Source organism: Brienomyrus brachyistius, unplaced genomic scaffold (assembly GCF_023856365.1).
Source record: "Brienomyrus brachyistius isolate T26 unplaced genomic scaffold, BBRACH_0.4 scaffold97, whole genome shotgun sequence".
NCBI classification, from domain to species: domain Eukaryota; kingdom Metazoa; phylum Chordata; class Actinopteri; order Osteoglossiformes; family Mormyridae; genus Brienomyrus; species Brienomyrus brachyistius.
Window position 1 is genome coordinate 327,656 of NW_026042372.1, and position 14,534 is coordinate 342,189.

At 40.0% G+C, this 14,534-nt stretch overlaps 1 protein-coding gene across 4 annotated transcripts in view; it reads right to left on the bottom strand.

The window, feature by feature from the left end:
• LOC125727429 (NACHT, LRR and PYD domains-containing protein 3-like) overlaps positions 1-14,534 on the bottom strand; it is a 152,300-nt gene that overhangs the window by 15,571 nt on the left and 122,195 nt on the right. Inside the window, exon 15 of one of the 4 annotated variants that reach the window (XM_049004132.1) lies at positions 9,109-9,147. The exons of the other annotated variants lie outside the window; for them this stretch is intronic. Within the exon in view, the coding sequence (XP_048860089.1) occupies positions 9,136-9,147 (12 nt within the window). The 3' untranslated portion in view covers positions 9,109-9,135. Of the gene's footprint in view, positions 1-9,108; positions 9,148-14,534 lie in introns of those variants that run through there. 4 annotated transcript variants of the gene reach the window in all.

Below are 14,534 nucleotides of genomic sequence, written 5' to 3' on the forward strand. Positions count from 1 at the left end.
CAAACCACAGGCAATATGCCAGGACAAGCAGTGTAGTACAATCTTTTATTAAACACGCAAGAGCAAACCCAGTACTTAACACACGGGGGGGGGGGGGAAACAGAATATCTAATACCACGAAGGGGGGGGGGGGGGGGGGGACATGCCCTACATACACACCTTTCCCACTGAATACACCCCCATGGAATTAGCACTTCAACCTCCCAAATTCCTGTGAAAATGTTACTGCGATTGAGCATGTACATGAGCGATTAACTACACACCAATACAATCCAAATCCAAAACACACATGATAAATGTGCTTTTCTACTTTTATGAGAACTGAAAGCGCTTTACAATTCATGCCTCACATTCACCCATCCACACACCGGGGGCGGAGGCTGCCATGCAAGGCGCCAACCTGCATGCCGGGAGCAATTTAGGGTTCAGTGTCTTGCTCAAGGACACTTTGATGGGGTCACGAGAAACCAGGGCTCGAACCTGCAACTCTCTGGTTGCTAAACGATAGCACTACCTCCTGCGCCACCATCTTCCCCAAATGTAAGGAGAAGGAGGTTCCTCGGAGCTCCGAGATGTGTTTGGCTGTAATAAATCTGGAATATAGTTATATGACATAGTTTTTGACAGCACCAGCATTTACTTTTTAGCCTTTTCAGCTTTTATTGAAAGACAAAACAAAATTAAAAAATGCAGAAGTTTGAATCACTGTGTGTTTATTTCAGTTATTTTATATTGGACTCAAGGATTGGTTTCATCATACAAATACAGCACAGATAATGTTTACTTGAAAATACTGAAAAGTAACTGATACCAGAATCAGGGGGTCAATAAGCTTTTAAGTAATAATGTGGATTGTGCTTGGGATAGAAGCTGCACTATTGTCTTGAAGAAAAGTATAGATTTTCAAAATATGCAAATTAATTGTAATAAAAGTATTAGTGACGTTCATTTTTAGATTACATTAATTACATAACTAATAATACATTGAGAAGAAATGGTTTGTCATTATGTGGTTGGAAAGACATGAAAGTGATGTGGAAAATCGCCTCTTACCACTGAAACACATGGGAATGCGTGGTGCTAATAATGGTACTGCAGCTAGCCAGTAGGGGGCGCTTGACATGCAGTGTTTTCACCTTTTAGAGACGTAATGGTCTACGTGTTTTTTGAAGTCAGTGCTTTGATCACATATTTGAAAGCAGTATGCATAATGCATCAGGGCTCACACTGAAATTCCCTATATTTGGATATATTATGTAACATGGTTCTGTAGGAATGTTGGTACCTTGGAAACACAAATATACAAATATACCTTATATGTGAATTTGGATATGGGTGTGGCTGCAACTGGAGAGGCTTGTAGTACATATTCTGCAAAAATTTCATAATGGTTGTTGCAAATATTATGCACAAACCATGACAGAGGCTTGAACGCAAACATGGGTTTTGTTGGGGAAGTATCAGTTCATGAAATACAATACTGAGGAAACTGCCGTTGTTTTAACTCTTATTTAATACTATTAAGCACAGACACGTCACAAAGAAAATAAACTATTATTTATAATAATTTATATAGCATGCAATGATTAAACATAAAAAACTATAGCATAGAAAAATTCAATGTTACTATCGGACAACATGGCTATGGAAATATAACAGAGAGCGGTGAGCTGGAGACCAGAGTCTTGACCCTGAGGAGTGAAATAAAATATTTAATTTCTCTGTTGCATCGCAAACGTGACAGATACACTACTTGTCAAAAAGAAAAGAACTTACTTCCTCACACATTTCTAAAAGGATGTTTTTGTCAAATCCCTCCAACTCACTGAAAAACAACAGATCAAATTCACATATTATGACATAAATAAAAATATAATACAGACATATAATATAGACAGTTCATGGTGCATTTTGTAATACTCAAGACACACCAAGGCCATGCAGAGTGCATACTGATAAAAGGGAGGGGAGGGGGGAAAACTTCAATACATTCTCTGTATCTGAAGTTGAACAATTCAAGGTGGTCTGTCTTACAATTGTCATGCGCCGCTTGTCCGCCCCTCCCGTGTGCCACGCCCCCTCGTTAACCTCGTGTGGAATCCCGATGTCATTCGCTGATTCCAGTTGTTTTCATTAGTCCTATGTATTTAACTCCGCTTCAAAATATGTTTCCCCAATCATGTCATTTAAGTCGCTACTTCTATTGTCCCGTGTTCCTAGCTGGTTTCCCCAATAAATCCTTTGTTTCCCCGATTCGTGACGTGACAACAATCAACATGAACACACCACAGTCCACAGAACCAATCTGATGAGGAACATCCTGCGAAATACAATATAGTATTAACGAAGACATTTGTTACAATTCTAATACAAATGTAACGACAGAAAATGCTGAAATCCACTTTACCATGTTTTTCAAGTATTTTCCAGTGTCCTGGGCTTATTCGGTTTGTCAGTTTGCTGCAAATAGAAATTTGGAATTGTCAGGGGCAACATAACTACAGCTTTTCATGTAAACGGGATAAAAGCTCTATGTAGGAATTAATTGACACACAGAAGACCTTTTGTCACATTTGTAAATCTTTCACTGTTGCGCCGCGTTTGGCTGTGAGTATGACCCAGAGCATATGACAGTCTCTGCCCCAACTGTCGGCAGGAATGAACTAAGAAATTTATGATTAAAAAAGACCTAACAATACGACTTAAATGTTATAGCATTTATTGTACAATATACTATACATATGATCAGGATCACATAACTGCATGGTACGCAAGTACGCATTCCCCGTACACGCGTGGCAATTCCTTGTTGTAGCAGCGCAAATGCGTATTTATTTTATGTGCATTCACGCTATGACAAGAAATTACCGTGCAATTCGAGACAAGTCTACACACGTATTCACATTTATAAAACGGTTTTATTACCTTGTAAATAGTCTTCAGGATTTGCAAACTGCCCAAACACTTTTGATGTAGCCAGTTTTAGGTTTTAAATGGATTAATAGAGATTCTCCATAAGATTTATTGCTGTGTGCGTTTGAGTCTGAAAGCCCGAGTCTCGCGCCAGATGCGTCAGAGTTGGCAACCTGCTTACAGCCGAATCGGACCTACGACCGGTCAGTCGGAGCCGAACGCGGCCGAAAGTCACCGACGAGCTGCAGAGGATCGCATCGTCTGTTATGGTACGAATAGGCGTCCGTGACAACAGCTTGGTTACTTTTGAATCACATGTACTTATCTTCTCAAACTTCTTACGATCATCTGAGAGACAGTTTGCATTTGGAAAACTCACAGCATTTTAAAAAATGGACAAGCAAGAAATTAAAGTTGTTAAGATTAAAATTAAAATTAAAATCAAAGTTAAAATAACACCTAAGGAAGGGGGAACTTTTTCCCCAAAAAATGAGGCACTGGAGAAGAACATCGGCGAGAGGGTGGACATGGTGAAGATCATTAAGAAGGATGACACGGACAAGCCCGGATCGACATGGAGGGTGTCTTACATACCGAAGGTAAAGCACTGGCTTAAGAGACCTTATTAGAACACTTTAATTCGAGCTTAAAATGTGTTATATCAATCATCTTTCCTTGTTTTAACAACCGGCTGTCCCAGACTGGAACCGAAGAAAGTTTCCGTGGCCAGAGGAGTCGTCCATGGAGCGCGAGGGACAGGCCACCCCCCCTGGAGGAAGCAGGAGCGACCAGGAAGAGGCCCCAGCTAAAGTTCCTCCATCGGACAGACAGCAACGGCTCCTGCGCCCTGCGAGCAGAGAGAGGCCAGGGGCAGCGTCAGCCATCGGTGGAGCAGCAACTCCAGACAAGAATACATGGACTTATGGGTTATGGCCAGGGACGGAGGAAGGACAGAGACATTGTTCCTGACGGACTTGTGGGTTATGGCCGGGGTAGGAAGGATAATAGAGATACTGTTTAAGTATTATTATAGATGTCAGATAGGATAGGATGAGATAGGCTAAGTTAACATATGATAAGTTAAAATACAATAAGATAGACAATAAGTTAAAATATCATATGATAGGCTAAGTTAAAATAAGATAAGAGCTTTACAATAAAACATATACTTACTTTTCAAACTGTGTCTTTGTCATCTCTTCAGTGTCGTGTCTGTGGTTTGATAATTTTGCATCGTTAATTTATATCTGATACTCTCCTAAATATCAATAAGCAGAGACGGAGGAAAAGATACGGTTAAGTTAAAGGAAATGATAAAGTATCAAAATCACAGTATTACCTTATTTTGACGCAGAAAGAGTCATTTCAGTGTTACTGCCACCTATGAGTTAGTGGCCGCAAATGGTGTTAGAAGTGCCGGTAAATAACGCGGCGTAAGTTTAACTCCGGTGTGCTTCTGAAAAACGGTAAGTGACAAAACTGGTAAGTAGCAGGTAAAGTGGTCATTTAACGTAATGCTAACGTGCATTACCAGTTAGTAAGTGTTTTACTATATCTTACACTACGTACTTACACGTACTTACACTACGAAATCAAACCCCTTAATTTTTAAAATTAAAATTACGTTAATTTTGTCCTTAATTATTGCTATATGTGAAATTAAGGGAAAAGGTGCAATGATTAAGGCCAATTAAGGGGTAAAACTACTGAATTTCCTCCTTACTTTTTCAAATTTGCCTCTTAAATTTACTCTCAAAAAATCCTTATTTCACCCCTTTTTTATAAATTAAGGGGCAATTTAAGATTGTTTCAAGGTCTGTAATTACATAACATTGCCCTTTAATTCTGATTAATTAAGGGGCAGTTTAAGAGTATTGCAAGGTTCCATTACTACTTAAAATTACTTACATCTGTCCTCAATTCTAATAAAGGGAGTTTAATATTATTATAGGGGTCCACAAACCATTAAAATTCTTTATTTCACCTATTAATTTTTATTAATTAAGTGATTATTTAAGACTGTTTTAAGTTCTTAAGCACTTAAAATATCCTTATATCGCCACTTAATTTTAATTGTGTGCTCAAATGTTTATGTAAAAATAAAGCATAATAAATCACAAACCAGTATGACAAACGTATTGTTTTATTATCATGCATGAATGAATTACAATGAGAAAAGCTTCCTTCCTTTTACCGGCCGCTTGTCCCCTTGGGCTTGGAAAGCCTTCGCTGGGCTATAAGCTCCGTCTTCATAGCCTCTTCCTCCTTTACGTTTGTTGCTTCCTTCCTTTTACCGGCCGCTTGTCCCCTTGGGCTTGGAAAGCCTTCGCTGGGCTATAAGTTCCGTCTTCATAGCCTCTTCCTCCTTTACATTTGTTGCTTCCTTCTTCCACTGCTTTTCCCTCCTCATCTGTCTTCTCTCCTCTCTCTCTCTTTTCCTCTCCCTTCTTCTTTCCTATTTCCTCTTCTGCTCTTTGCTCCTGCTGCTTACTTGACCCATCTATGTATTTTTTCCTCCATTTCACTCTTTCTCCTGCCTATGATGGTAAAGAAGAAAAAAATATTAGGAGGATGGAGCTTCTTCAACCATGCAATTACTACAACTTGTACATCAAAATGTATTGACATTCGGATCAGTCAGTAAGATGTATGAGATAAAAAACAAACCAGCCAGTGAAAGAGTTTATATAGCCTTATTCTTGTTATTACAGGGTTTTTGAGGGTGTGTGCAAATCCATGTTATGTTATATATATAAGGTATTTACTAAAGATGGAATCGTGGCCATGTTAAAATGTGCTGATGTTTCTTTACATTAACCTGTGTCAGTAAATGCTGGGTGAGGACTTGGACTCACAGTGGTATAGAGGTATAAGCAAGGTGTGTCTTAATAACCCTCAGTTTTAATCCCACAGGTCCTTTTGAAATACAGTGTATATTATTAATAATCATGATGCTCTCATACAACAGGCACTGTGGACAGGTTAATGTGCCCTGCAGTAATTTAACATGTCTGGCTTTTAAATAGAACAGACTTTACTTCCCCTTCTGTGGTAATTATGAATCTGCGAATCTGTATATGAAGCTGAAGAATCAACACAAAACATTTGCAATTGTCACTAATTAACCCAGAAGCAAATTCCCCCTTAACACCGTATATTTTACACTGGTATATTTGTGACTCCATTCTGAGAGCACAGTGATATCCACAAGCATCACAAACCAGCCAATCACAGGTTGGAGAATTTAGCCAACTGGTCCTGTGTGTATATTAAATGTTTAATGTACATGACAATAAAGTGTCATGCTTTTTAAAGCCATTTAAGGCGTTGTTTGTCAATTAAACCATTTTTAATGCTATGTAAGACCAAATTGGTTTAATTACTTCTAATCCTAATAATGTCCCACGGAAACCCAGTCTTAGAGCTGTACAGAAAAAAAATATTTTGATGATATTTCAAGGAAATTACTTTGTAACGGTGCTTAATAGGAGGTGTGATGTCCTGGAGGCAAACCTCAAGTGCTTCTGTTCTTTCTACAAGAAACCACAAACATTTCAGGTATGTAGCAATTTGAAACATTGTTCAAAATTAAGTTCAGTTCACTCCACACAAGCAATAGCTTCCATTATTTCCAGTCCACATTTAATATTTCAGAATTAGGTTAAATGACTGATATTTTAAACTGTATTTGTCAAACACTGCGCCCACTAACAGGTGAATAATATTGATTACCTGGTAATAGTGGCACCTGCTAGTAGGTGGGACCTATTAGGCAGCAAATAAACAATGTGTAGGATATACTGGGATGCAGAAAAGTGGACAAGCCTAAAGATTTGAGTGACAAGGGCCAAGTTGTGATGGCTTGATGATTCGGTCACAGCATCTCCAAAACTGTAGGGAAATACATGAACGGGTGACGGAGGCTCATTACATGTCAGATAGTACAGCAAACCTTCAGAGGTCTAGAGGAATCCACGCCCTGATGAGTCATGGCTATTTTGGCGGCAAAGGTGAGCCTGGGCCCCACCATGAACCTGCTGACCACTGCAGGACCATCTCACAAGAGCTGGGGGTTATGATCCAGCTCTCTAGCCATCACCAAATGGCCCATGTCAAAGTCACTCCCATCCTCACACTTGCACATTGTTTCTGCTTCTAACAAGTCAGCTTCAAGGACAAAGCATCCACCTGCTGCCTAATATAACCCCCCCACAGCCAGATGCCACTGTAACCAAATAATCAATGTTATTCGCTTCACATGTTATGGCTGATCAGTGTATAACCTCTGCATCTCAGTTACGTTTCAGACTGTTTTGCTACATTGTGCAGATTAATATGCTGTGTTTATAATACATTTCAAAATTTCCCAAAATTCAGCACATTGTCAGTTTCACTGGCCAACACACTGATCATTGTAACATCATCAAGTTCTTTAGCCAAATTAGGTGTGCTGAGCAATGGGAAACCTGACACTGCAGTACAGTGAATCATGCAGCTGCACTGGAAAAATGTAAAAACACATTTTACCTCCAAGGGCCACTGTTCTCCAACCTTTTTTCAGCAGTCTTACACGTCTGTAAAGACATAAAATATGTTTGCACATATACTGTACTGATCCTGAGAGGATTAAGATGGCAAAAATATCAATTGGGCTGGTGATTGCACAATATTCATCCATCCATCCATTTTCCAAACCGCTTATCCTATTGGGTCGCAGGGGGTCTGGAGCCTATCCCGGAAGCAATGGGCACGAGGCAGGGAACAACCCAGGATGGGGGGCCAGCCCATCGCAGGGCACACTCACACACCAGTCACTCACACATGCACACCTATGGGCAATTCAGCGACGCCAATTAGCCTCAGCATGTTTTTGGACTGTGGGGGGAAACCGGAGTACCCGGAGGAAACCCCACGACGACACGGGGAGAACATGCAAACGCCACACACATGTGACCCAGGCGGAGACTCGAACCCGGGTCCCAGAGGTGTGAGGCAGCAGTGCTAACCACTGCACCACCATGCCGCCCGTTGATTGCACAATATTTTAGAAGCTAAATTATGAAACGTATTACTATTTATATTACACAATGATAAGGTATAAATACAGAAAAGCTACATACCGTTGGAGTGAAGCTGAAGTCCTTCTCTCTTCTAGACAATGGAATCAGTAGAAATTAAGTTTTGCCACGACATGAGAAGCCAGGAAAGTGAAGCAGAACATGAACAGGAACATTATTCAGCCTTGGCTGGCTAGGTCTGTATTCCGGATATTACATTCATGATTTAATTTGACTGCAGGGGGCTTGAATAATTTAAACTTGCTTGCAGGTTCCCTATGTACAGTATGTATTACCTTTCCTGACCTTCGGAGGTCCTCCCTCCTGTTTCGGGGCATTTTTAAGGCTTTTTTCAGAATTTCCTGCTCTTTGCCGATGAGGCTGCAGGGCAACTCTGCTGTGACCTTGAAATTACATGAAATATTCTGTTAAAACACTTTATTTGGTGATTGAAAATTTAAGCCCTCATTGGGCTTTATGTGGTAAAAAAGTAAAATAGAGAAATTAAACTATTTGATTAGAAATATTGATTTTAAACAATTTTATGAGGTACAGACTTTGCTTATGACAGGGTTCCAGTCAATTTCTGCTCCCTTGCAGGCAGTGGTCCACATTTTTGATGCACCCAGGGATGATCTTACAACAGCCTGGTGGAGACGTGTAGAAAAAAGAAAGATATCAGTTTTGCACCAAAAACGTTAGAATACAGAGGAGTGCAGGTAGACGTAGAATGAGCAGAATGAATGGTAGCAGTATTTCTGATGTCATAACCACTTATTCTGTTGATTCTACTTCCACCTGCACTGTCTGTGTTCTAACAGCTCTGTCCACTTTAGTTTCTATTTCCAGGACTGTGTGATACTTACACTGAATCTCTTTTGTTCAGGTGTTGCCGCTGATTTCCCTGCTTATTTTTTAGGAAGTCTTCTGCTTCCACTCCAGACTGCTTGAAGGAAAGACCATGAAACTAAATATGATATATTCTGTAACCATGACCTGACAGCAGTATGTCTGTGAAACCACAAAAAACACAGAGCTTGCTATCAAACAGACAGTTTACTTGCCTTTAGTTTTAAAATGGAAATTAGGGATTTCCTCAGTCTGAAGTTTTTGGGGAACAAAAGGTAAACATCTTGCTCCCCAATGTCCACAAAATCATCCCCTGTCACACCTTGTTCTTCATGGTTAAACACAGAGAAAATAGATTAATCCACATGACTGTAACTATAAAACCCAAAATATTATGGCCACACAGAGGTTGAAAAAATAACAATGATTATGAATAAATTAATAATAAAACCCCATAATATAATTAAGGCACGCAGAGTGAGCACATAGCAGGCATAGCAACAGTAAGTAAGGTGGATAAAGGGGCAACTGAGAAGACTGCATCAGCAAATTTAGCATATTTCCCATAAACACAACACTGATAGGAGTTATCAATTTAGCATTACCATATACAGTACAGTACTGTGCAAAAGTCTTAGGCAGTCCAAAGAAATGTTTAAAGCTGTTTATCTGGGTAGCAAGTGCACTTTGGCTTAGAACAAAAAATACAATTTAATATTAGAATGTGTGCAAATTAAGAGTAACACAATAAAAACTAGTAATAATTTCTTCTGTTTTCTAAAAAGTTACTGATATCTAGTTGGATGGCTAGATGAACACCGCTTCAGTTCCCAAACTTGTCTTCAGGGGCACATCAGCCGTTCCACGATTTTGTTAAATTTCACCAACAGCTCAATTAAATAATTAAATATATTGGTTCAAAAAGTCAGTGAGAGATTGACTAGCTGTATGAGGTACCTGCCTTCTTTGCCTGCCTAAGACTTTTGCACAGTACTGTATATATATATTTAGGCCCTCAATCATGGCCTTACAATGGATGAGGGTGGTCGGCCGAATGATGGGAGAACAACCATGTCCTCAACCATTCAAACATTTCATAGAGCCAACAGGTATGTAACCCAACAATGTGCCCTGTACTGTAATATTGTCCTCTTACTGCAATGCTTCATATTACAGTATCCATTTGCATTTTATATTACACAGTGAGTTTTACTTTATACAGTTACATACTGGATGTATACTGTAGCACACATGTCGCGTCACTCACGGTCACACACACAGATTAACCTCCCCTCAAACCACAGGCAATATGCCAGGACAAGCAGTGTAGTACAATCTTTTATTAAACACGCAAGAGCAAACCCAGTACTTAACACACGGGGGGGGGGAAACAGAATATCTAATACCACGAAGGGGGGGGGGGGGGGGACATGCCCTACATACACACCTTTCCCACTGAATACACCCCCATAGAATTAGCACTTCAACCTCCCAAATTCCTGTGAAAATGTTACTGCGATTGAGCATGTACATGAGCGATTGACTACACACTAATACAATCCAAATCCAAAACACACATGATAAATGTGCTTTTCTACTTTTATGAGAACTGAAAGCGCTTTACAGTTCATGCCTCACATTCACCCATCCACACACCGGTGGCGGAGGCTGCCATGCAAGGCGCCAACCTGCATGCCGGGAGCAATTTGGGGTTCAGTGTCTTGCTCAAGGACACTTTGATGGGGTCACGAGAAACCAGGGCTCGAACCTGCAACTCTCTGGTTGCTAAACGATAGTGCAAAGCTGCACTTTGTTTTGAAGAAAAGTATAGATTTTGAAAATATGCAAATTAATTGTAATAATATTAGTGACGTTCATTTTCAGATTACATTCAATACATAGCTAATAATACATTGAGAAGAAATGGTTTGTCATTATGTGGATGGAAAGACATGAAAGTGATGTGGAAAATCGCCTCTTACCACTGAAACACATGGGAATGCGTGGTGCTAATAATGGTACTGCAGCCAGCCAGTAGGGGGCGCTTGACATGTAGAGTTTTCACCTTTTAGAGACATTATGGTCTCCATGTTTTTGCAGTCAGTGCTTTGATCACAGATTTGAAAGCAGTATGCATAATGCATCAGGGCTCACGCTGAAATTCCCTATATTTGGATATATTATGTAACATGGTTCTGTAGGAATGTTGGTACCTTGGAAACACACATATACAAATATACCTTATATGTGAGTTTGGATATGGGTGTGGCTGCAACTGGAGAGGCTTGTAGTACATATTCTGCAAAAATTTCATAATGGTTGTTGGAAATATTATGTACAAACCATGACAGAGACTTGAATGCATGCATGGGTTTTGTTGGGGAAGTATCAGTTCATGAAATACATTACTGAGGAAACTGTAGTTGTTTAAACTCTTATTTAATACTATTAAGCACAGACACGTCACAAGGAAAATAAACTATTATTTATAATTATGGAGCACAGAATAACTAAACATAAAAAATATATATATAGCATAGAAAAATCCAATAATACTATCGGACAAAATGGCCATGGAAATGTAAGAGAGAGCGGTGAGCTGGAGACCAGAGTCTTGACCCTGAGGAGTGAAATAAAATATTTAATTTCTCTGTTGTGTCACAAACCTGACAGATACACTACTTGTCAAAAAGAAAAGAACTTACTTCCTCACGCATTTCTAAAAGGATGTTTTTGTCAAATCCCTGCAACTCACTGAAAAACAACAGATCAAATTCACATATTATGACTTAAAATAAAAATATAATATAGACATATAATATAGACAGTTCATGGTGCATTTTGTAATACTCAAGACACACCAAGGCCATGCAGAGTGCATACTGATAAAAGGGAGGGGAGGGGGGAATACTTCAATACATTCTCTGTATTACAAGTCCAACAATTCAAGGTGGTCCGTCTTACAGGTGTCATGCGCCGCTTGTCCGCTCCTCCCGTGTGCCACGCCCCCTCGTTAACCTCGTGTGGAATCCCGATGTCATTCGCTGTTTCCAGTTGTTTTCATTAGTCCTATGTATTTAACTCCGCTTCAAAATATGTTTCCCCAATCATGTCATTTAAGTCGCTACTTCTATTGCCCCGTGTTCCTAGCTGGTTTCCCCAATAAATCCTTTGTTTCCCGACTCTCCGTCTTCCTGCTCCTGCTTCCCCGATCCGTGACGTGACAACAATCAACATGAACACACCACAGTCCACAGAACCAATCTGTCAAGGAACATCCTGCGAAATACAATATAGTACTAACGAAGACATTTGTTACAATTCTAATACAAATGTGACGACAGAAAATGCTGAAATCCACTTTACCATGTTTTTCAAGTATTTTCCAGTGTCCTGGACTTATTCTGTTTGTCAGTTTGCTGCAAAAAGAAATTTGGAATTGTCAGGGACACAAAAAGTACAGCTTTTCATGTAAACGGGATTAAAACTCTATGTAGGAATAAATGGACAAACAGAAGACCTTTTGTCACATTTCGAAATGTTTTACTGTTAGGCCGCGTCTGGCTGTGAGTGTTACCCAGAGCATATGACAGTCTCTGCCCCAACTGTCGGCAGGAATGAACGAAGAAAATTATGATTAAAAAAGATCCAACAATACAACTTAAATGTCATAGCATTTATTGTACAATATACTATACATATGATCAGGATCACATAACTGCGCAAGTACGCATTCCCTGTACACTCGCGGCAACTCCTTGTTGTAGCAGCGCAAATGCGTACCATTTATTTTATGTGCATTCACGCTGTTATGAAAAGAAATTACCCTGCATCTTAACATTTATGTGGCTAATTTGTACTTCGTCTGCGGCATGAAGGCTAAAATGCACAATGATTTCTTGTCATAACATTGCGAATGTACATAAAATAAACACGTATTTGCGCTGCTACAAGACATTACCGCGCGTATCGGTTTAAACGGCGAATGAGTACTTTCATACCAGTTATGTGCCCCCTGCATATGATCATGTTTGCATATAAAATAAAGGGCCGACTTACGCAGGGTTGCCAACTTTGGTCAGCTGGTTGGCGTGAGATTTTCATTTCGAGACAAGTCTACACACGTATTCACATTTATATAACCGTTTTATTACCTTGTAAATAATCTTTAGGATTTGCAAACTGCCCAAACACTTTTGATCTAGCCAGTTTTAGGTTTTAAATGGATTAATAGAGATTCTCCATAAGGATCCTGACTGTAAAAAAACTACCTGCATTTAAATCATACATTAATGACACAAAATACCTTAAAGTTTACTTACTTATTTTGCATAGTAGAAACAAAGAACCCCCTTTAAGGGGGGGGGGGGCGCTTGACATTTGGTGTTTTCACCTTTTAGAGATGTTATGGTCTCCTTGTTTTTTGCAGTCAATGCTTTGATCACAGAATAAATGTTAAAGAAGTGAGCACTTCTGTCATGCTTTAGTAAGATTAGTAACACACTGCTTCAGATTTCAGTGACCTGATCTCTGCTTGCAAAGAGCCTGAGATGGACCTCAAAGGTTTAAATATACATTTGCAGATAAATTAAATGCTATGTGGCCCAGTGGGTGGCGCTGTCTGGGTATTTGAACCCCCATTACTGCATGTTCGTACCTTGTTTGTGCTGGTTTGCCTGCTGTTTCTGCCGCAGGTGAAAAAGCATACAGGCAGCTGAACCGGTGTCTCTAAACAAGCCATTGTGGGTGCAGGTCATAAGGCGATTTCCTACTGCACGAACTTGGCCCAATTGAAGGTCTTAGGAGGTAGTTCCTGAACCATTTTTTAGTTCCAAAAAGAACATACTTTTTTCTCGACCAAGACTTACTGGGTGGGGCTTATAGTGATAAACTTTTCCTATTGGTTGACCACAAGCCCCAGCGCCAACTTGAAAGTTTCATGGAAATGCAGGAAAAGAGAAGTGGAGCAAAAATTGAGCAGATGTAATTTTTTGTAGCTCAGTTATACTAAAGGCATCAATGAGTAACTTTTTTGCTTCTGTCCCCATAGTTCTGCATCTGAAAATGCGATTGATAACGATTAGCGTAATGAAGAAGTGTATATTATGGACACTGGACTGGAGCATTATCAGATAACCTCTCAGTTATCCTTGTGTGAGAAATATACACAGTCACATATTGAGATTATATTAGATGATGTGGTCTTGAGAGTGGGGCGGCATGGTGGTGCAGTGTTGCCTCACACCTTTGGAACCCGGGTTCGAGTCTCCGCCTGGGTCACATGTGTGCAGAGTTTGCATGTTCTCCCCATGTCGTCATGGGGATTCCTCCGGGTACTCCGGTTTCCCCCCACAGTCCAAATACATGCTGAGCCTAATTGGACTTGCTAAATTGCCTGTAGGTGTGCATGTGTGAATGCATGGTGTGTGAGTGTGCCCTGCGATGGGCTGGTCCCACATCCTGGGTTGTTCCCTGCCTCGTGCCCATTGCTTCCGGGATAGGCTCCGGACCCCCCAGGACCCAGTAGGATAAGCGGTTTGGAAAATGGATGGATAATAATAATAACAAATAATGATGATAATAATAATTGCACTATGTCCAATGACTGCCAGTTACTGTAAACAGTAAAGTACACGTAACTGGACATGACGTGTTAAAACGTCCGAACGGCTTGACACGTAAATAATGTACGTGTCAAGTACATCATTTGCTGAC